A 22,508-nucleotide genomic window follows, 5' to 3' on the forward strand; every position below is an offset into this window, starting at 1 on the left:
CTCCCTTTGGATGGATGGCTTGAAGTTTCACTAATCAGAGAAGTTTACAAAACGATTTCTGATTAGTTAAGAACACATGCTACACAGCCAACAGAAAGGGAAGGAAAAAACCAACAGAGGAAATATTAGCTGATATAAATAAAAATGGATTACTAATCTAAGTGCAAAGATTTTTTTGCCTTTTTCAGCTCACAATGTTATTCATGCCCCTGAGCAACTCACTTAATCTTTTTTCTCCTGCAATTTGTCTGTAAAACGGGAATGAACCAACATCATTTATCCCAGTGGCATAATATGTGAGTTAGAGTAAGACAAAAAAATAAACAAATCCAAACATCTCAATTATTTAAATAGGATTTGGTACATCAGAATGACATATATAATCTTAGCTTTTGTTCTCTTCAGGAAAAAAAGCTATGAATTACTTAAAATCTATACATTTTTCATTCTTAAGCATTTCACCTCTGTCATCTTCCATTTTATATCATTTTTAGCTACATAAAAGATGAAAAAGAGGCATTTCAAGTTGTTTTTCTTAGACTTTAAATCTTGGATAACTTCTTATTTACCACCTTTCACCACAAATTAATATGCACATCAAGAGAAGTTCATTATCATTTAGAGGCCTGTTAAACAGATGAAAAAAGAATTGCATCTTAAAGTGCCCTGGATTATTTACTGGTATTCAGTCCTGAATAATTTTATAGCTCATAATAATCATAATTTCTTCCTTTCTAATTCCTTTCTAAAGCTCCGAAAGTAAAATTTGTTTTCTTAGTAAATAAGTGCTCATTGTCAGAAACTAAAACACCTGCTTTCTGAAGGTAAGAACAATGTCCACCTAAAATAAATAGTAAATGCATTTATACACATAAAACTATGATACATATATATATATGACACTATCTAGAAGAATAAAATACTACATTCTTATTGAAGAAAGAATGTGATTGTCCAACTGATGTGAAATTTCAATTCCCATTAGGAAAATGACACAAACCCAACAGAGGATAACTGTAAAGTGAGAAGAGAATTCAAATCCATGGAAGTAGTGGTGGCCAAAAGCATTGTAATAAGGCATTAATAATGTCATAATGAAAATGCTAAAAAAATAAAGTGACAGCTTTATACTGAGAACTCAGATATACCGTGGCAATTAATTATTTAGGGTTAATTATTAGAAGGAAAAAGAATTAAAATAGGCACTATCAGCACAGCACTTCAAGCTCTAGTCTCTTGGAGTTCAGTCTCACACAGAGACTGTGGGGGAAAAAAGAAAATTTAGGTTGTGACACCACAAGCACAATTCCAAATTCATCCAGGGCTGTGCAAACACTGCCTGGTGTGTTCTGAACTTGAGAAGAGCAGTGAATAAAATAAAGCACCACACACTCTGCCTCAAAAAAACTCATGTGCCTCAGTGCCATTTTTTTTATATCTCAGTATTAATTTAGATAGGAGCTCATTCCAAAAGTTCTGCAAGTGCTTTCTCTTCCTGCTGCTTCTGCCCAGAGTTAGCACCCTAAAGCCCATAACTGACACCTTTTTTTCTTAGCCTCTTTCAACATTGCTCCTGACCAGCCTTGTTCATCTTATCTTTATTTTGCTAACTCTCTTCCACATCAATCTTCATATCTGAAAATTTACCTTTCCAACATGGAAGACACTCTCACTTCTATTAATTCACTAGACTTTTTTTTTTTTCTGTGATTTTACAAGTCTTTATTTACTAGTATTGTTCTGCACAGGTTAGAAGTCTTTAAGAAAGGACCAATGAGATAAAGAAAATCAGAAAAAAATGATGCAATTGAATAGTGAATATAGAGATAAAAAGGAAAAACCACAAATGCATTCAAAATATTTTGCCAAGATTCTTGCAAAGAATTCATTGAGATAAAAAAAAAATAGAAAATTTGACAGACACACTCTACCACCTGCATATCCAAAAATATCTATGGATTTCAGCAGAAATATAAAACTTCAAGCATAACAGTCTCCTTGACAGTAAGACAAGAAGCCACTTTCCACAAGTGCCCTCTCCCCTCATCTGCATTTCAGATTATGCCATATGTTAATTTACAACCTGGAGTCATAAGAAATTTAAGATAGTCCATACGAAAATGTTTTTAAGTGGAACAGGAGGAAGTGAAATGATAAGAAATCACAGTTTGCCCTCTTATGCAACAGGGTCTACTTCACCCTTTAGCTGCTCACTCTGCTAAAAGATTTCCTTTGGTTCTTTCATGGGGAGGTTTGTGGCTGCCAGAGATCAAGTACAGAACCAAACCACAGAACTCTTTTCTTGCAGCTGCTGACAACAGAGAAATACTTTTCAGTATTTCAGTGTACCTTTCAGGCTGCAGAAAGGTAAAGTTTGTGCAGAGATTTAGCCCAGCTTCACCCTCTGTCTTGAAAGCTGAAGTGGTAAAGGCCTTTGAGAGCCATCATCTCTCTAAGATGTTCTCTTACAAGAACAAACAATAAATTAAATACTTCAGTCATCTTCTTACATATGAACAAGATGAATTTAAGCCAAACAATTTGGCTTTTTTTTTTCCCCCAGGAATATTGCAGACCATTAAGTAAATTATGCTGCTGGACTAAATGTAGTAAACACATGAGATACAATACATCTTGTTTTAAAAAAAAGTATATTTGCTATTCACTGATGCTACAAATAACTTTGAGTCTGTTTCCTTGCTAAGTAGTCATATGACCTCCAGAGACAGAGATTTTAATTCTTGTTTTGAAAACAGTACCATAAACATGTCCAGGAACTTAATTTATTTAATCACTTGTGGAAATTTACTGCGCATTTCTGTAACAACATTTTTTGATATGCAACCGTAGCTCCTCTCTTGCAGCACATTATTTCCATCACCTGAGGAGGATCTAAGGTAAATCTCTATCAGTTTGAGCCATTTATTTGTTTGCAGATCCCTGGTGCAAACACAAGTAAACAAGTCTTTCCCATGACTGACAAATATACTAACAACTGTATTTTCTCTGCTCTCTGAACTGGTCACTTCCTCTTCTGATCTGAATAGAAGGGTTATCCAGAGGATGCCCTTCCATGGAAATTTCCAAGGCCAGGCTGGATGGAGTCTGAGCTACTTGGTCTGGTGGAAAGTGTCCCTGGCCATGGCAGGGGGCTTGGAAAGAAATGGTTTTGATGTCCCCTCCAACCCAAACCCTTCTATGAAAAGGATTGTCAACTTCACCTGCTCCAAATATAGCTTAAACAAGAAGGATAAAAAAAAAATATATATGTTGGGATGCTGGATAATTAAAATAATTTAAATTAAATAAAAATTAAATTATGAATCAAAACCATGAGATAATAAGAAAACTCCTAATTTTCAGGGAAAAGTAGGAATCTGAATTAAATCCCTATTCTCCACTACTCCACAGCTAGAGCAAATGGATATGTTACATTCAATAACTGAATCCGTACAATTAAACAATTAAAAAATTGTATATTTGTGTATTTTAGAACACAATTTGCATCTGTAAAAAATTACCTTATAATTTCAGATTTTTTTATTCTGTCAAATCACTGCATTTATTTAAAATTCCTCCTTTGCCTTCTTATTCTACATCATCACATCTTAAAATGCCAAAGTTTCTGTTTTATAAATATCACACCTGAATAGTTAGGAGGATAAGTTGCCGCACTTCTGAAATATTTTTTGAGATACACTTCCTTAAACTGAATACTAAGATTCTCAGGAGTAAAAGAGATACTGGAGAAAAACTAGATAAATTTTATTCCATTATGCTTTTGCAAGCTGTAGACATAATGAGAAAAGAGAGAGATCAACAAAAAAAATTATTCTAAAACAATACTTCAGAGGAATTCTGTTAACAAGGACAGTTCTGCTCATGTAGTGATGGCCAAAAAAACACCACACAGCAAACCCCATGTGGGATAGATACACTGGGATCAAGGTGTAATATTGTTACGCTGTCAAAAAAATGAAGGAAGAAGATGAATTTAAGAGACTGAAATTAAGATGGAGGAGTCTGTCATGCAATAACAGCTTATAAGAGTTACAAAGCCGACATACAAACATAAAAAGCAAGGCTGACATATTTGATAACTGCAAAAGCAACTTATTCCAAATATACTCTCAATTACAGTCACTCTGCATTATACAAAAGGCAAAAACAAGTCGAGGGAAGTGCAATATCACAACATCATCTCAGTTTTTAAGTGTTCAGCCTCCTGCCTGGGCAAGCAGGAAGGATGTTTCCTTCTCTGTGGGAAGAGAAGGCAGTTTGCCCTCTTCCAGCAGCGCCACACGTTTCCCACCCAGCCTCGACACAGGACCGTGGCACAGCAGCTCCTTGTGGCCTGGACACCAGCAGGGAAGCCCAAGGTTTCCTCTGAGGGAGAAGTGCAGAGCCCCAGCTGAGCCCAGCTGTGGGGCAGCGCTCTCAAGGCCAGCTGTGGGCAGTGGGCTCTTTCCAGCAGCCCCTGGCACGGCAGAGCTGCCCTCGCCCGCCTCGCTCCGCGGCAGCTGCCCCCAGCCACCACGGAGCAGCACCAAAAGCTTCATTAGGCTTTGGTGGCAGGAGAAACAAGCACAAAGGCTCATTTTACTCCAGGAATGGTGAGGAAACGGGCAAACACGGATGAGAGATTGTTGCACTGAGTCAACAAGGGAGACTCGCATAACTGAAGTACTGGAGACATCTAAACCCACAATCTATTGTGTACACAGTGATTTCAGAGAGCAAATAACATTTCAGTTTTCTGTGCTGTGTTCTGGTTGAATTGTCCACATTTGAGCAATCCTAAATACAAGTGCAGGATTTTAGTCCGTATATAACACTAGGTAATATATATTTCCAAGTACCTCAAATTTAATGTTCTTTCTTCTAATTAGACTTCTGCTGGATCTGTAGGCAGTCTTATAAACCACTTTAACCTTATTTTAATTTTTCATTATGAAAACTGTAAGTATTCATTAACTTTGGAAGACATGGCATTACAGCTGTGATATATCATTCCTCATATTATTAACAATCTACTTTATAAATTCAGTGCTTGAAGCACATACTGGTAATAATGCCTTACAAGTTTTATTTTTGTAAGAATTTAGAAACAATCTTAACTGGAGCACACATACTTAACTGCCTAGTCATACACAAAATTTTATTTGTCATAATTACTTTAATGTTAGTGTCAAAATATATCTGCAGCAAGTTTAGCAGACACTCTAGAAACTAAACCCCAATCCCCCAAATAGAGAAGCTATGGGACTAATACTACTCTTTCCACCTCTCTAACTCTTTGGTAAGATAACTTAAGGAAAAAGTCCAGATTACCACTTTGTTTGTAATAAACTTTTCATATATTGTAAATAATTTCAGTCAAAGGTAATCCTTTCCCTGTGGAGACTAAGTACCATTTTAGCTTTTTTTCAATATCATTTAAAAGCCTATCTCAGGAAGAGAAAAACTTCAAAAGAAAATCATATATTGCTATGACATTAAATTGAATGTCATCTATAAAAAGTTTTTTTGGTACTCTAACTACATAATGCAAAAAATTATTATTATATTTATAATATTTAATATATCATCATAAACTTCCAACCTTAAAACACAGTACTCTACTGGAAGTAATTTAAAAAAGTGAATATACACTTCTAGACCAGCTACAGAGTAGCCATTTGCTTGAAGGAATAACATTTATGCAATTTGTTCTACATGATGGTCTTCTTTCTTTTATTTTCTTTTTTTTTCTTTTTTTTTTTAATTTTCTGACTAACATTGCTTCTGGCCTAAGTAGCAAACCCTAAAATACTGATAATTTTTACTTCAGTATTTAAACAAATGGTGCTGATTAATGTGTTTGAGAACACAAAGTTGTACTGGACTGAGTCATCTGCAACTGAGCCTTTAACATTTTATATAATCAAATATGATTATGAATATCAATTTCATATTCAAAATTTCCACTTATTTCCACAGACAGCAGATAACTTGCTCTCTTCTAGGTAAAAACTGACCACAGGCTATTCTATGGTTTTCACGTGGAAGTGGAAAAAATACAGCAGATGCTGGGCAGCTGCTCAAATTTCCTTAGCATTCAACATTTCTTTATATTCTACAAGTGCTGGTGGAACTACAAAAAAAACCCTCAGCTGCAGTGCTTGGTGCCATCCCTTTGTACAAGAAAATTTCTATATGGTTTAGGTGACACATGACTTTGGAAAAACCTGCCAATAGAAGAAACACCACAAACAGCAAGGACCAAGATTCCAAAATTAAGAGTGCATAAATGAGGCAATAATGAGAGAAGGAATATGAGAGTGAGGATAGGTTGCTAAAAGATGTATAACAGTGCTAGGATTGGCATAATCTGGGCTCAGAGCAGGGATAGAAGGAGCAATGCTAGGGATAAAACAGATAGATATTGGCAAGTTCTTCCAAGCAAATAGATTTTTTGAACTGAGGAAGAATCTTGCAAGGCAATCAACAGAAGACCAAGACTCAACATTCAAAATTACACTGGACAAACTACACTGAAGAGACTTTCAGCACTGTTGATCAAACTGTTCTTGTCTTGCAATCTTTTTCAAAAACTATCTTACTTTGGGGGAGTAGTGATTGTCATAAGGAACACACTTGACTGTGTAAGGAAAACAGAGTTCAGCAGCACCATCAAAAGCAATTCTAGCTACACATAAGCAAGAAAACAGGACTGCCTTCACTGCTCTGTCAAGAACAGTTTCAAGTGTTAAATTCAGTTTGTAACGTCCAGGTCTTGACTAAAGTTTAGGAAAAAGGATATGTCTTAATTACTGTATTTTCCATAACATTTCTTTAGGTGAGTGATTTAATCTTCCATTTTCTGGACTTGCTCAAATTCAGCTAAAATAAGATCTCTCTACTTTTCATTGCATTATAAAGAAACAGCCAATTGTTTTTTTTGAGATTTCTGCATCCATTTTAACAAAGTTCTACCACACACAGAAACACCTGAGCCCCACTCCACCTCCCATATTAGCAGCAGCATTCCTCAGAGAGGCTTTTCTCCAAGCAGTTTTAAAAAGATATCCTTTCTTTCTGAATTAAACAGGATGTAAAGTTGGCCACCAGTGGAGAAGCAGGAATCACAAACCTATAACCCAACTATTTTAAGGAAATGTAAGAAAGTAATTACAAATAAAACTGCTTACATTCATGCAACTTGTTTGGCAACAGGAGCATAGCATAAGGAAAGCTGCTACAATTCATAACAGCATCTTGTAATAAAACAGCTTTATGCATCCCTCTCAAACTGTTTAGTGTTCAAATCTCATCAGATGGCTGAGTAAGCATTACACTTCGGGACAGTAAATCTCTGTTTCCAATATGGTCTGCAGTCACAGACATGTACTTTTGCATTCACTGCAGTCACTTCCAGCTAAGCACTCACATGGAAGAAAAAAAAAAGGCAATATATAAAGATATTTGCATGCTGTTTTGTCTAATCAGGTATCTAGAGTCTGAAACAATTTTGGAACCTTAAAGGATGTGCACCTCAACAGGAACTGACTGCTACCAAGAAAAGCTAATTTGAAGTTGGATTTACAAACATGAAATAGGGTCAAAGAAACACCTTTATACAAGTCACTGTCTCTTCAACCTGTCTTTATCCACATCACTGGGGCATAGAGGGCATGGCCATGGTATATTTAATTTCCATTAGAGACAAACTGAAAGGTAGGAAAGTGTTTAGAAACCACCACAAAGCTGAAATTCATGACAGAAGATGACATTGTACAGGCAGATACTTGAAGAGCTCTGCTTAGATTGACAGACAGTTCACAGAACACACAACTGACTGAGCTGCAGCATCTAATTAAATCTGTTCAGAACAACACTGGGTACTGTGGGTTTTCCAAGAGAAAAGAGAATCACCACAGAAAAGAGAATCACCACAGAAAAGAGAATCCCCAGACCTAATGGCTAAAACTGAAGCCAGTTTCCAAAACCCAGAGAGAAGCTGGCATCTGCTTCTAACATGGAGACTGAGTTCCCACAGCCACTGCCCACCAGTGGAAATCATGACTTTTCATGATCTACTTCTACTTCATGGTCTGCTGATGTTTCCAGAACTTCAGAATGTGCTAAATTCAAGGAAAGATTAGTGGGATCAATATAGAAATAATCTGATGAAAGTTAATGAGCAACCCAAAAGCAGGCCAAGGAAGGTAACTGCAGATCCTCTGACCTGGAACTCTGAATCCAGAGACAAAAAATATAAAACAGAACAAATGCTGGACCCTGCTTACCCAACAATTTATACTTCCTTATAATTTTGTTTTTCTACTGATATATAGGCTTTAAATGAATTGGTCATCAGCACTTGGTTTCAACTCCAAAACCCCCATTGTTCTCTAAGGAAGACAATGAGCTTTGGGTGGTGTTTTTATTTGTTTGAAACTCTTAGGTTTTTCTTACTGAGTGAAGTGTGTGCATTTGTGTCCAGTCACAATATTTTAAAGGCTTCTAGAAATCACATAATACATTGAAGGTGTTAGGAGAATAAACAGGGAGGACAGAGGAAATCTAAACAGAGCAGTCATCACCGTGGATGAACCAGCTGTCCACTGAGTTTGGAATTTAGTCCCCAGTAGTAAGACATTTCAAAACAGCATGGGGAAAAAAAAATAAAGCAGAAAAGTCAATTACAGAGTAAAGAAAAATACACCTAAAACCTGGTCCCAACGCATTTGAGCTGAAACTGACTCATGCATTAGAGCAGTGAATGCCCTCTATTGCTTAACCCATCTTCCACACACTTCACTAAAATACAAATGTCTAATAGTTTTCTTATTTTTTCTGAAGATGCAGACCTTAAAACCTGTGGCAGTGGAGAGTTCAATAACATATAATCCAAAATAAATGCTCCTGGATGTTAAATATTTGCTGAACTCCATTTTATTTAAATAGTTATTTCTTCCTGTATTATGAGAAAAGAGGATAAGAAGGAAAATGGCCTAATTGCTCCTTTACCAGAAAACAAGCTTTAGAGGGGTTCTCAAGTTCACAGAAACAAAATTATATTCATTAAAGCAAATTCAGGACTACATGTAAAAACTGGAATTTTCTGGAACCCGCCTAGGATGCAGGGACAGAGATGCCCTATTCAAATCCAGATCAAATGCAAAAGCTTTCTAAACTGACATTTCAATGTTAATAAGTGTATTAGAAAAGAATCTGAGTATCTCCATCAGTTTGAGAACACTCTCAAGTAATCAGCCTCCCTTCCAAACACATCTTGCTGAAAAACAGATGCTAAAAAATATCAATTGAACCTTTGGAAAGCAAGACGCAAAAGGTGGAACAAATTTGCAAGATTTGTTCAATGTTAGCCATTTTCATTATTAGAATTAATCAAAAATCATTTTCATTTAAAGTATCTCTTTTAAAAACTAAAACTATTGTTTCATCTCCATGGAGTACATTATCTCCCTTTACAGCAGATTTTAGTATGAGACAGAGCATCCACAGATGTGTATAAAGTTCTTAGAAGAGTGTGTGCTCATGTGTGTAGTAGAAAGTGGAGAAGGGTTTACAGAATCAAAAATTATTATTTTCAGTACCCAAAGTCTTAGAATTCTATTTCACAGCAGTGTAAAGTGATGAGGGGAAAAAAAAAACACAGAAAGGAAAGGTTTTGTTCAACACCCAGTCAGGCCCCAGCACTACAAGATGAACAAACATGGCTTTCATTGAAGCACAAGATCTTTTGCTTGATAGAAATTTGACTATGAAGTATAAAAAGCATATTTCTTATTAATTTTGAAGTTCCTCTGAAAATTGTTACTAAGCCTATTTTAGGGTAGACCTGAGGTTTTAAATTTTTTACTTCATTCAGTGTGTGCTTACTACATGTTGGTAACATCTAGTTTTTAGAAGTTATCCTCTTATATGTGGTTTACACAATGTGCATACAACTTTGCAAATGGTTTAAAAAACCAGAACCTAGTTTAACTTAATTATTAACTAATGAGGAGTCCGGTAGTGAAGCAGTAAAAATAGAAGTTCTTTCTTGAAAGCTAAAAAAAGGAGCAAAAAAGAGGAAAAAATGAGCATAAGTCTATATAAACTTGTATACTTCCATCAGAAATCCCTGCATTCTGAGTCTCTAATTTAAACTGTAAACATATGCTGATTTTTAATAATGATCAGTTGTGGGAAACTGCTGAGAATAAAAAGTTATTCCCTTAGAGAAACTGTCTGTACAGAGAATTCTCATATTATGTCTAGATGCTGTTTATTCTACAAATACATATTAATATTAGAATAGTGCTGGGTTTTCCAGCACTGGTGTTATTAATTATTACTGGAGTTCCCACCAGAGCTGCTCAGCTGGTCCAGCAGGTGAGAAGAGATGAAGATGAACTTTCTTCAGCCCTGGTCAGACTCTCTGACTCTCAGTGGTCAGCCCAGGAGGTCTGAGCAGCTGAGCACACCCAGCAAAGGGACTCACAATGGATATAAAATGGTGAAATGCCAAGAAAATAGGATGGTAGGGGACCATAAGGGAAATGGAAAAGAATAGATTATCACAACTGATTTAAACTACCACTTTGCAAACCAGAGAGCTTGCTGCTCAGAAGGAAAAAAAAAAAAATGAAAACAAAACAAGCACACAAACAAAATTAAAACCCCAAACATTACAAACCAAAACAAACAAAAAAAAACCCACAAACAAAAAACAAACAAAAAAACAAAATACACAAAATACCAAGAGAAAACAATTTCTGCATATTTAAAAGAAAGTACCCCAAAGACTGGAAGTCAGTCAGTCCCATGATGTCTCCTTGAAAATCCACTTCTAAATACATTTTCTTCTGGTTTTTATTGTGACTCAGATCTAATATACACAAAGTTATGGTTTAATTTCTGTCTAACAGATCATCTTACTATTACAGTTCAAAAGGGCACCTGACTGATATTAGAGTAGAAACCAGAGGAGGAATGTTAGTTTTGGGCTTGACTTTCTTACATTTTCCTTTCTGAAAAGCCTACTGACACAAAGCTGCTCTAAATATTTGTACTTTTATTTATTTGCTAGTCTAGAAATGCTGCTACATTGCTGCATTACTAACAACTTCAACACAGATGAAAGTACAGATGAAAAGTGCTTTCAGGTTTTTAAATCAATTGATAAAACCTTATAATCTTTTATGGTTTGGAGAGGTGGAGGGTATAGGAGGGAGGTTTTATTCAGCATCTTTCCATTATTAAATAAGGTACACAAATTATAATTTTTTAATTCTCAGTAATGCCATGCATTCTGGACAGGAGAAATGGAAGAGAATTATCTCACCATAATACATATTTTACACTGGGATCATGTTTCTCTCAGGTCACCATTAAAACCAAAGTAATCCTTGATTCAGGAGAAGTGGAGGTTCCACATGTACTGGCTAGAAGAGGAGAGCTGCCTTGAGGCCTCCTGCCACACAAGCCACCCTACACTTGAGTCCATGTTAAAGAATCTGCCACCTTGCCTCTACCCTAAATTTCCTTTGATAATGTAACTGTACAGATATAATGAAAATCAACAGATTGCAGAATGCCACTCAAAAACCTTGCATGACAAAGGAAAACTAAGAATGTGTTCTCAACTCTAGGCAGAATACATGAAAGAAGATTTATTTAATATATTTAATCCAAATCTATCAGAACATTTCATTTTCAAAAGGTCACAGGTCCTGGAGAGAAGTATTAAAACTGTAATTGCCAAAACTCAGTTGGATTTGGAAGGGATACATTAATTTTAACAGAAGAGTTAAGAGGATGACTCAGGTTTGATGACAAAGATGATCAAAGATCTCATCTTGGTGTTATTGGGAGCATGAGCAGTGAGACAAAGTCTGGTCAGCCCAAGCACCTATAAGAGCAGCTGTGGCCTCTAAGTAGCAGCCCATCAGTCACTGTACAGCCAAAACCTTCTTTTAAGTCTGAACAACCTTCATCCCTCTCAGGAAAATATTAAAACAACCCAGCAAGAACTGTTTCAGACTTCTGAGCTCCGAATATGATTTTTGTTATTAGCATTTCGCTGACAAACCATGATAAACAAAACCAGAATGAGTGTAACTTTGTCTTAACCTATTTTCCAAACCCAGCAATGTCCAAGAGGCAGCTCAAAACACCTGTGAATAGTTCCAGTGCCATGGTCAAACCAAATGTTTTGCAGTAAGTCAAAAGTATTTAGATTTTCTAATGGAAGAGACAAAATACTGAGGAAGATATCTGCAATTCCTTAAAAAATGTCAAGCTTTTTTCTAATAGAGGAACAAAAAAAAAAATACTATTTTAAGCATGTTTATTTGACACAGAATTTAATCCCATCATAACACCCACTCAAAGTTAGAATAAAGTTAAATGTATAAATTCCTAGGTGTCTGCAGCCAGAAACTGCATGTATGAGATGTAATGAACAGAACTTACTGCTATATGAACCACATTTTTATCCATCTAATGTTAATATAGAAAGTGAGAACAGCTACCAAATCTTAATCTGGATCTACCTGTCATATTATCTCAAATTTCATGTCAGTAAAACTGTTCAATCAGAAAGATAGCCAGCTTTCAAATGCAAAGAATCATCACACAGACTTATTTTCTGAAAAAAATGCTTTATAAACTTCACAAAAGCAGGAAAATAAGGAGTTGCTGCTCATTATCTAACAAAAAAATTACTTTGGCTCTCTAAAATAATCACTATTTATTTAGACACAACTACACAAACTAGTAGGGGAAAAAATAACAATAATAAAAAAAAAAATCTGAGTGTTTCAATTCAGTTATCAACAATTTGCATTCCCCTTTGTAAAGAGGGCAGAGAAGAACACATTAAGAGCAGGGGGAGGATGAACAGTTGTCAAATCAGTAATCAAGAAAAAAAGTCCATTATGAAATGCTGAATAATGACCTGCAAACGAAAATGTGGCACTTGAGCTGAAGCATCAATCATCCTGATAGGGAAAAGTAATATTTAGATGACTCCTGTACAGTAAAGTAGAACAAACTGCAGTGAAAATGGCTCCAGCAGCTCAGAAGTTGGAGGTGCACTTTGATGCTTATCTTAGGCAAACACCTCTAAGCAAAGAAAGACTTTCCAAGAACAGAGATTACCCCAGAAAACAGAACTGGGTGTTTGACAGACCAAGCACAGTGCAAACACTCCCACATGTCTGCAGACAAATGTGAGAGAAAAGGAATTAGACAAGGGCTTAATTATCAACACTAATTATTAGATAGTTTGATTGAAAGGGGAAGAGAGACACTGCCTGCTGTCAGAATGTTTTAAACAAGAGGCGTGACATGATACCAGGTATAAGAAATGACCTTCCACTGAAGGATTTCCACAAGTGTGGTAACTTCCCTTGAGCCACAACATTAGAAATGTGTAGCAGAGAACTATCACATGCTGTTAACAAGCACATCTACAAACCAGAAGAGTTTCTGCATTTAAATTATGGTACATTTAAATTATGTACCAGATTACCTTCCATTGAGAGGGGCACAAAACCTATACATTTATACAAGCCTGCCTGTATCTTAGCTGGTATGAATCATAACCGATTCTTCAACTGACATTAAACCAAGGCTTTTAATTCAAATGCCATACCTAATCACTGATTGAATGCCAATTTAACCTGGCTATTTGGACAAGTAAACCACATGATTAAAAATAGCTCCTATGAAACAATGCTTGCTAATGGTTTTAGCACAGAGGCTTTCAAGTTCTTGAGACAAGAAATTACCCAAATGAGAATAAAACTATGTGTGTACAGTGCACATTTGCAGGTTTTCATGTAAATACATTTACATTTTTAATTCATGAATCTATTGGACATAGCAAGGACCCTTTTATAAAATAACAGATTAATTCCTCTAGCTTACCAGTTCATACAGGCAGGTTATTTCAAACATTAGTTGTAGGCTGCAATGCTCAATTAGAGCCAATTACAAAAGGAATTAGATGGGTTTCCTCCTTTTAGCTTTTATGAGGTTAAGGGTGAGCAATATGGGTAAGCAGTGACAAAATGAATTCAGAGGAACCCCCACTCCCATTCCCACAGTTCAATTACCCAGCTTTCAGGAACAGGAAAGGAATTCTAAGGCACCTGATGAATAATGAATTTATGTTGGCCATATGGGTTACTTAGTGTTTTAGTTATCTTTTCAGTACAGATTCTGTGTTTAAGAAAGTCACATTTAGGTGAAAATGCCATTATCATTCACAAAATTAACCTAGGAAACAGGATACCGAGCTAGCACATTGGCTAACCCCAATATCTTTGCAAAGACATCCTCTGGTTAAAGGTCATGACATTTGTGTCTATCAGATGTTTTGATCAGTGAATCTCGGTTTGCCTCATTCACAATTGTGGATTTCAAAAGTACCAGAACTCTAAGAAAGAACTTCTAATTTGGCACAAAGCAGTAGAAATAATGGTAAGATAATATCCATTCTCCTAGAGCTCTTTCATTAACCCCTTGTAGCACTGAGATGCTTTAACAAGGAACAGAGGAGCAGCATAAAAGGAACCAGTCCCGACTTTAAACATACCTTGTCTTGGAAACTCATCCGACTCCCTGTGCACCAGGTCAGACACTCGATTTCCATAGTGCATCCTGGTGTCATGGTCATATGCCTTCAGGGTCTCACTGGAGCTGTAGGACTTCTGGGTGGGCACCCTGCAGTCCTCGCTGTCCAGCGAGGAGCTGGTGTAGCGGCACTGCTTCCCGCAGCGGCCCCGCGTCAGCGAGCGGTGCCTCCTGTCCTTTATGTCCATCCTCCTGAGCCAGGCACCGTGCTTCCAGGACAGCCACTCTTCTGTCTGGGGTCAGTCACTGTCACCTAACAACATGGAAGGAAGAGAAAAGAGTAAGTAATGCTGCCACTATGTTTTGTTTTATTCTACTCTCCCTGACTTGTCTTTGTCCTTGAAGAACAGTGTGACACAGATCAAGAAGAAAGGGAATGTCCATATGATGCATCCTCTAGAAATTGAAATAATTGACCAGAATGGGTGTGGAGAAAAAAATTAAATGCAGTAAGATAATTGCATTCTATCTAAACTATCGTATCATCAAAGAGTTTAAAAAACAATGATAAAACAAAAACACTGTCATCTTTTGATTTTTGAATGAACTCCGGTAACAACATAGAACTGACAGAATAATATTTGCTTCTGTTATGCAGCAAAGGCCGTCTCAAAGCAGCTTTAATTATTTCCATTCTTCCTGCAGGAGGGCTTGCAATTAAGACTGAAACATGCAGGAGAGTTCCAAAGAGGAGATTATTCCTATTCAGCATTAATGCATTACAGAGCTGTACGTTATCCTTCAACAATGTGTTCACAAGCAGCAGCAATTGATTTCATGGCCCCTGGCTAACACTAGCCCAAGGCCCTGCTCTGAAGGTGGACCATCCCTCTCCAGAGGCCCATCCCAACCCTGACATTCCTGCATGGCTGTGACTGTCTGAGCACACTCTGGGGTTCGGCTGCTCTTGTGCACCTCAGAACATGACTGGATAAGCTTCTTCACCACCCCTCAAGTCAACCAGTTTATCCAACTCAGCACTTGGAGCTCTTGAAAACTGTCTAAATCTCCTCTTGTTCAATGGACCATAGAGTTTCTTACAGTGTTCTTAATTAGGACACCCTTACTGTGGCATATAGACTTTAATATATGCATCGTTAGCATAAAAAAACTGCAAAACGAAATCTACTTTAGAAAGGAAGGAATACAGTAAAAGCACAATCACCCTACCCACTGGGGTACTAATTATTTCCAGTTGGTATTAGTATGTATGTCTTTCTCTCATGGCATTCTATGCTCAGGTCTGTGCTAGTCCTGAGAAATCCTTGTGACAAATTTTTTTTTGCTGGAAATTAAAGCTTCCCACATAAAAAAATACTCAGATTTGCTAAGAAGCAACAATTGGAACAAAACATCTTGCTTTTCTTTACATGGCTAAGGAGTTGAAGGATGGTTTGGGTGAATTTAGCTGGGACAGCTGCAGAGCTTTTCCTTGCCCCTGTGCCCTTAGTTCAGGTTCCCCCTGCCAAGCCCACCCAGCAGAATGTGCCCAGGCCAGAAGCTTTGGTTAAACCACCCAAGCATCTCAGCAGAGATTCCTTGTGCCACCTCTGCCCCCAAGGGAACAAACTGCAGCAGAAGATGACAGAACATGAGGAAGGCAGCCAAGCCTTTCCTTGTGGTAGCTGCACCTGCAGGAGAAGTCACAGCACTGGCACAAGTATTGGTTAAATCATGGCTTTTTGAAACAGATTATGGCCCTAAGAAAGAATAAATGTTGGCCAGTGGAGCTGGTGACCTAGAGAAAAGGTTTTTAGCCTTCATTTAGATTTGACATTTATCTTTGTTGTGGTTTTTGTTTTCTTTTTTTTCCCTGTTTTTTAAAGTTAGGTAACCATGAGAAACAGCTGCTTTAAGACACCCACAGGTATTCTGCAATCTGTGAGGAAAAAGAACTGTAAACATGCTTACTTTTTTTCTTCTTTTTAATTTATTTTTAACATTTCAAGTGGAAAAAAAGTCACAAAACCACACCTACAGAAAAGCCAAAACAAAAGTAGAGACATTTGGCACTTGAAACAATTAAGATTTGTTTTATAACTTCAGATTAAAGAGAAAGAAAGAATCAATTCACATTCTTGTTTCTCAGCTCTTTGAACATGTAGTGGCTTAGTTGACTCCTCCATATCTGAATTTTTTAGTTCAGTTCTTTGGTGCTGTAATACTGATTGAACTGGAAAGTGTGTTAACTGTAAAGCATTTTAACACCACTGGCAAAAAGAGTTTCTTGAAGTTTCAGGAGATATATGATCATTTAGATTAACAATGCCTGGCTCTTTAATCCCATTTTAATACTCTCTCATCAAATCCAGATATCACTATATCACAATTATAAACACAGAAAAAGACACAGACACTACAGCATTGAGCAAAACTTGCCAATTACTCTTTGGGAGTCCTCATGCTGCTATTCAACACAAAAGCCTGTCATTCCATATGAATTCTATATTGTCTGTCAGTTCAGACAAACAAACAGCTTTTTGTTTTTATGACTGCTAAACTTAAAGCTGTCTGGCCTGAGTTCTATTGTTTCCGAAAGAACATTTAATTCCTTGCTACTGTAGTTAAAAGAAGTATTTACTCTGACTGAGATAAAACTTCTGAATATTTCCAGGATATTAGCTTATGAAAGCATCTTCTCAGGACGACAAGAGTTTTTGAAATTGTTCCCTCAATGACCATTCTTTTGTAGGGTTTTGTGCAATTCCCCTACAAATGCAAAAATAAAAGGAAATGGTAAGACAGTGTTCCACTGCTGTATGTGCCTGGAAATACTCCTCAATCCTCTGCACATGCAGAATGTGAGGCACAATGTCTGTGCTACAGTAAATCCAACTGGCTAATACAAGAAAATAAAAGTAGAAATGTCCCAAGACCTTTACTTTGATCTTTCATAAGGAAAATCTAGTTAGAAGAATCAGACATCAGAATAACTTGGTGAAAAACTTGATTTTATGATTTTCTTGAACTTTACTAATTTTAGTAGGTCCTTCAAATGCTATAGATTAAATGACAACATTTTTACTGAAATCTTTTTTCAATGTCATTTTCTTATTTATTAGAGCAGTTTTATTTTTTGTTTTCCTTATTTTTCCATTGCTTGAGGACAAATCCCAAGCATCTGACACTAAATACATATACCTGAACACAACAAAATATTGTCAGAGATATTTCTCTTCTCCTCAGATGTGCTGTGGGGGTTTCTTCTAACTTAAAGCAGCCAGGCAGAAACCAGTTCCAGAGCATCATGCTCAAGCCATTCTCAAAATTTAGAAAACTGAATCACTCTACATGGCTTAACACACAGTGAATTAAGTTGTGAAATGCTCCTAGAAAAGTGGTTTCACTTTTTTTCATTCTAATATTAAATAGATGAAATGCTGATTCAATTCAGTGCTAAACACCTTTCCTGTGAAATATTAATGTACTGTATTCCTGGAAAGGTAAGGTGTGATAGCTTTGCTTAGAGAATAATGGTGAGATGCAATTTGAGTTTAGAACTCCTGATACTCTTTGACTTGCCTGTCTCAAGGGCACTCTGTGAATGGTTTATTTTGAATCATTGACCTAAATCCTAACTGATTTAATAATTTCTTTTGTTTCAAAGGATTTAACTAATACAGCTCATTCTGACCCACTTACACTACAGAGCAGTACAACCACTAACAAGTGACTTTAACTGTTTTTCTCCTCTAGTTTTGGCTTAAATATTTCAGAAACACAGGAGCTCTGTCTAACTTTCTGAGAAAGGTGTTTATTCAGAAAATATTTATTATTTATAATGGCCTGCTAAGGGGCTGGTCAAGTTTCACAGGAATACAGTCTCAGCTGATCTGGACCAACCATAGCAGTCAATCTAAAGCAATAAATAGCTCAGGCTGTATTTGCTGCTGATGTACACAGATCCCATGTGCCCTAAATTACATGTGTGTAACACATTTGTGACTCACAATTCATCCAATATAAGATTTATTGTGGTTCTACAAAATAATTTTGTACCTGCCCATGACTTTGGCAGGGGCAATGAGAGCCTAAGTGCAACTGTGGGCAGTGCAAGGGCATTAAAACACTGCACATCCTACAGGGACAACAGAGACAAGGGGGAACAAAGAAGAGAGGGGATAAGAGAAGAAAAAGCTGAGAAGAAGAGAAATTAAAAATATGGGTTTGTTAGAGGGTTTAAAAAATTTGACCATTCCTTTTTGTGTTAGCACAGTCAAATCAATAGGAAGCACAGAGGGAGGGCTCAAAATGAATTTTAATGGCTTAGCAAAGCTTATGCTAAAACTCTGTAAATTTAAAGTTGATTCGTACCTTTATCTAACTCAAGGGCTCGTTTGCTGCATTTTGTAATGATCCTGACATGATTACAGTGTACAGGACCATTAGAACTGCCACTCACACCACACAGAGCCCAGGAATCACTTGGAAGTTCAGGGGAAACAAAGAACTTCACATTTATGTTGTGCCCCCAAATCATGTGGCACAACTAAATCAAAACATTACAATAGTGCAGACAGTGTTGGAAACAGCATTTTTTCCCCACATTTTTTTTTTTTTTAATTTAAAAGAAGTAGTACAACATGTACCAATCTATTCATTAAAAAAAAAAAAACAAAACAGGTCTCTTAAAAGGCTAGACTCCTTTCCAGCAGCAGCAATTGGAAATAAGCTTTTGATTCAGATATTCAAATACTGTTCATTATTTTATGGAAAGACTATTTTTTGAAACAAGAAAATGCACAATTCAGCTTTGGTGCCACGCAAAAAATTAAAATGGTTATTAAACTGTTGTATTTATTTCTGATTTTAATATTAGTGAAAAAGAATGTCTCTACTTCTGGATCCTCTCTGTCTATTAAAAAAAAAAAAGAAGCAATAAATAAAATGAAATTTTAAATTAAATACTACATCTAGGTGTACCACAATATGTGCACTTTGTTAGATGAAGAAATATTGATGACAAGTATGCTGGTTTTGATTTGCACCAAAAACCAAAATATTTGGACAGTCTGTTTGGTGTAGCCTCATTTTTCGTTGATAAGTTGTTGTTTTTAATTTTTTTTTCCTGTCTAAATACTGAATTTTGTTTTAGTGAGCCATTCTATATTAAGCTGAAAATGAGATATATTTAGTATGACATGGTAAACAGCTATGTCAGAACAGTTGTGATGAATGATTCAAGTTAAGTAATATAAGACACACAATGCTTATAGGCATTCTGTGTTCTGCTTTACTGTAGAAAAGAACTGCTTGATTTTTTTTCCTTTTAATAGCTAAAAGCTCTAGGAAGTATTTTCAAGCTAATGGCAGTCAAAATGGTACACACAACAACAAAATCAAGCACTGAGCCAAATATTTATCCTATATATGTATTTTTATCTGTTTAAATCTACATGTTTTTATTTCTAGACTATCTTCAGAGATTTCTGTACTCCAGGAACTTCTTAAAAATCCCAGAACTGTTTAAATCTATTATGAAAATAGCATTCCATTAAGAAAATAACATGCCATTGAGAAAGGATGCTAGGAGACAGTTTTTGAACATTGCCCCATCATTCACTGACTGCTGAGGATTAACCCCTTATTCTTCCCCCAACTGGTTCCCCTTTCCACGGGGCAGAGAAGATGGGTGGATGTGAGCCCAGCTCCTCCCTGTCCCCAGGGGCCTCAGAACCACACCTGACACCGAGGCCAACTGGAGAGTTTCCTTCTTGGAGCTCAGCTGGAAAAGCTGCTAGACAAATTCAGGTATAAAGTCATAAATGTTCTTAAATGTGGCTTCTAGTTGATGCACAAGCTGGGGAGCACCATATATTTGGAAATCACACCAGTAAAATTTCACTAGCAGGAAAGCATCTGCAGTGTCCCAGGTCCCAAGCCTTTGTGTCCAGCTGCTACAAACCAAGAGCTTTTCCCTCTCTGAGAGCATGAGAAATAGAAAGCTTCACAAACAATATTCACTTTGTGCCTCAATAGCCACAGAATACATTTAGTTGATTTTTCTTGAAAACCATTTGAAATTCACTAAAATATTATTGGGACAGTACACAATTCAGTAGCTGATCATCAACTATCATGTTGATTCCCATCCTTGAAGCCATGAGGAGATTGTGTCACAGTCACTCAGAGGTGAGAAAAGCTCATTTTTCAATGATGGGCTTATAAATGCCCCAAAGTGGTACTAACCAGAACATTGCTAGTTACACAAAGGGGGCTGAAATCTTTTCTTCCAGGTACACAGAGGCAAAACCATCCAAAGTTTTCAAGTTTTTCCTATTTGAGAGTGTTCTTCCTCCTTTTCTGGGTGAGGCCTTAACTATCCCCCATTCCAGAAAAAGAAAAAAAGAGGTTTTACCCAGGCTTATATATATTTCATAAACATATTTCCACTACCAACTCACAGCTGTTTACAGATATTTATTAGGCTTTTGAACAGCCATGAGAGCTAAATGTGTATCATTCTTATTCAACAGCAAAGGTCAAACACCGTGAAGATAAGAGTCCCACCCGAGGTCACAAAGTGAATTCACTGCACATTTGAATCCCCAAGTTTGATTTCCTGCTCCTGCAGTATAATTGTTATCTAAATACTTCCATCACTCTATGCGGTCAGGTTAACATAAATAAATAAATAAATAAATAAAATCAAGCCACTATAAAACAGCACAAAAATCCAGCGTCTCAATTAATATAATTATTTAAAATTAGTATAGCTGAACAAGTTCACAAAAACTACTTAAAGATCTGGGCACTTCAAAAGACTAAGTTTTGCTAGAACTAATTACCTAAAGAACACTGCTACTCTTCCACTGCCTAGAAAGACTAAACAATAATATTATCTACTGCTAAACTGCTATTAATGAACAAATGTAGAATAATTTATCATTGTATAATTAAGACAATGGCGTTAAGCATGCTTTAACGATTCTGTATAATAGTTTCCTATCACTAGAGAATACTTTTGAAACAGGGAGTAATTGTCTAAATAATTTTTGATTAAGTCCTTGATCAAACTGATCCACATTTATAGAAGTGAGACAGAATTGAATGCCCATACAAGGAGTGACAACTTGCTTTATTTAATTGTCCACGGGTGATTCACCTTTTTCATCCTAATCCTAGGTAAAATGTTGTCTTTAATTAACCTAATGGGATTTTCAACCTTAGCAGCAATGGAGCCAAGACATTAAGCTGGCTGGAGCATAAGTTGTGCTCCAACCATTCCCCTCTCTGTTTTGATTTCACCAACATCTGGTCATTAGTTCATTCAATTATTCACCAACATTTTTTGTCAGACTCCTTTATCTTTTAGTTTTCTCAAAAACCTTATTTATACCCAGAGTTTCCATTATGGACTTGAATACTGTCCATGTCACAAACCTTTTCCTTCACAGCCATGCCAATCCATCAGCTGTTTCTGGGAGCTCCAGGCATGGTGCTTCCATATTAGACTCAAGGATGTTGGTTTTAAATATTTGACTGTGCTATCAAGCTGAAGAAATGTAATATCAAAGGATTTGTACTTCTCTTGCACCTAAGAAGGTCCAATGCCAATAATTTTAAGGCAGTTCCTAATTGCTTTTCATTTCCTTATGTTAGAACACTCTGTAATTCTACACCCATTGGGCACCTCCACCCCTGCTGGCAGCAGCAAAACCTGTACCACTGGGTACAAGACCAGCCAAGAGAAAAACACCAGGAATGTGCCTTTCATTCCTTGTTTACAGATGAATACACTGTGCAGGGAACTCTGCCAGAATCTGAGATCAGCAAAGCTCCTGTGCACATCTCATCCTACTGTCAGATGAGCAGGTTGCTGAAGAAGTTTCTTAGCTATTTTCAAACCTTGACAAGACTATTCTTAAAACTCATCA

The 22,508-nt window shown here is 36.6% G+C and overlaps 1 protein-coding gene across 20 annotated transcripts in view; it reads right to left on the reverse strand.

Moving 5' to 3' along the window:
* TENM2 (teneurin transmembrane protein 2) overlaps positions 1 to 22,508 on the reverse strand; it is a 1,518,527-nt gene that overhangs the window by 467,444 nt on the left and 1,028,575 nt on the right. For all 20 annotated transcript variants that reach the window (XM_085591001.1, XM_085591002.1, XM_085591003.1 and 17 more), the window contains one exon: positions 14,594 to 14,884. In XM_085591001.1, coding sequence (XP_085447127.1) covers positions 14,594 to 14,819 — 226 coding nt within the window. In that variant the 5' untranslated portion in view covers positions 14,820 to 14,884. The remainder of the gene's footprint in view (positions 1 to 14,593; positions 14,885 to 22,508) is intronic.

The sequence above is a fragment of the Lonchura striata genome, chromosome 13 (genome assembly GCF_050655825.1).
Source record: "Lonchura striata isolate lonStrDom1 chromosome 13, ASM5065582v1, whole genome shotgun sequence".
Lineage (NCBI taxonomy): Eukaryota > Metazoa > Chordata > Aves > Passeriformes > Estrildidae > Lonchura > Lonchura striata.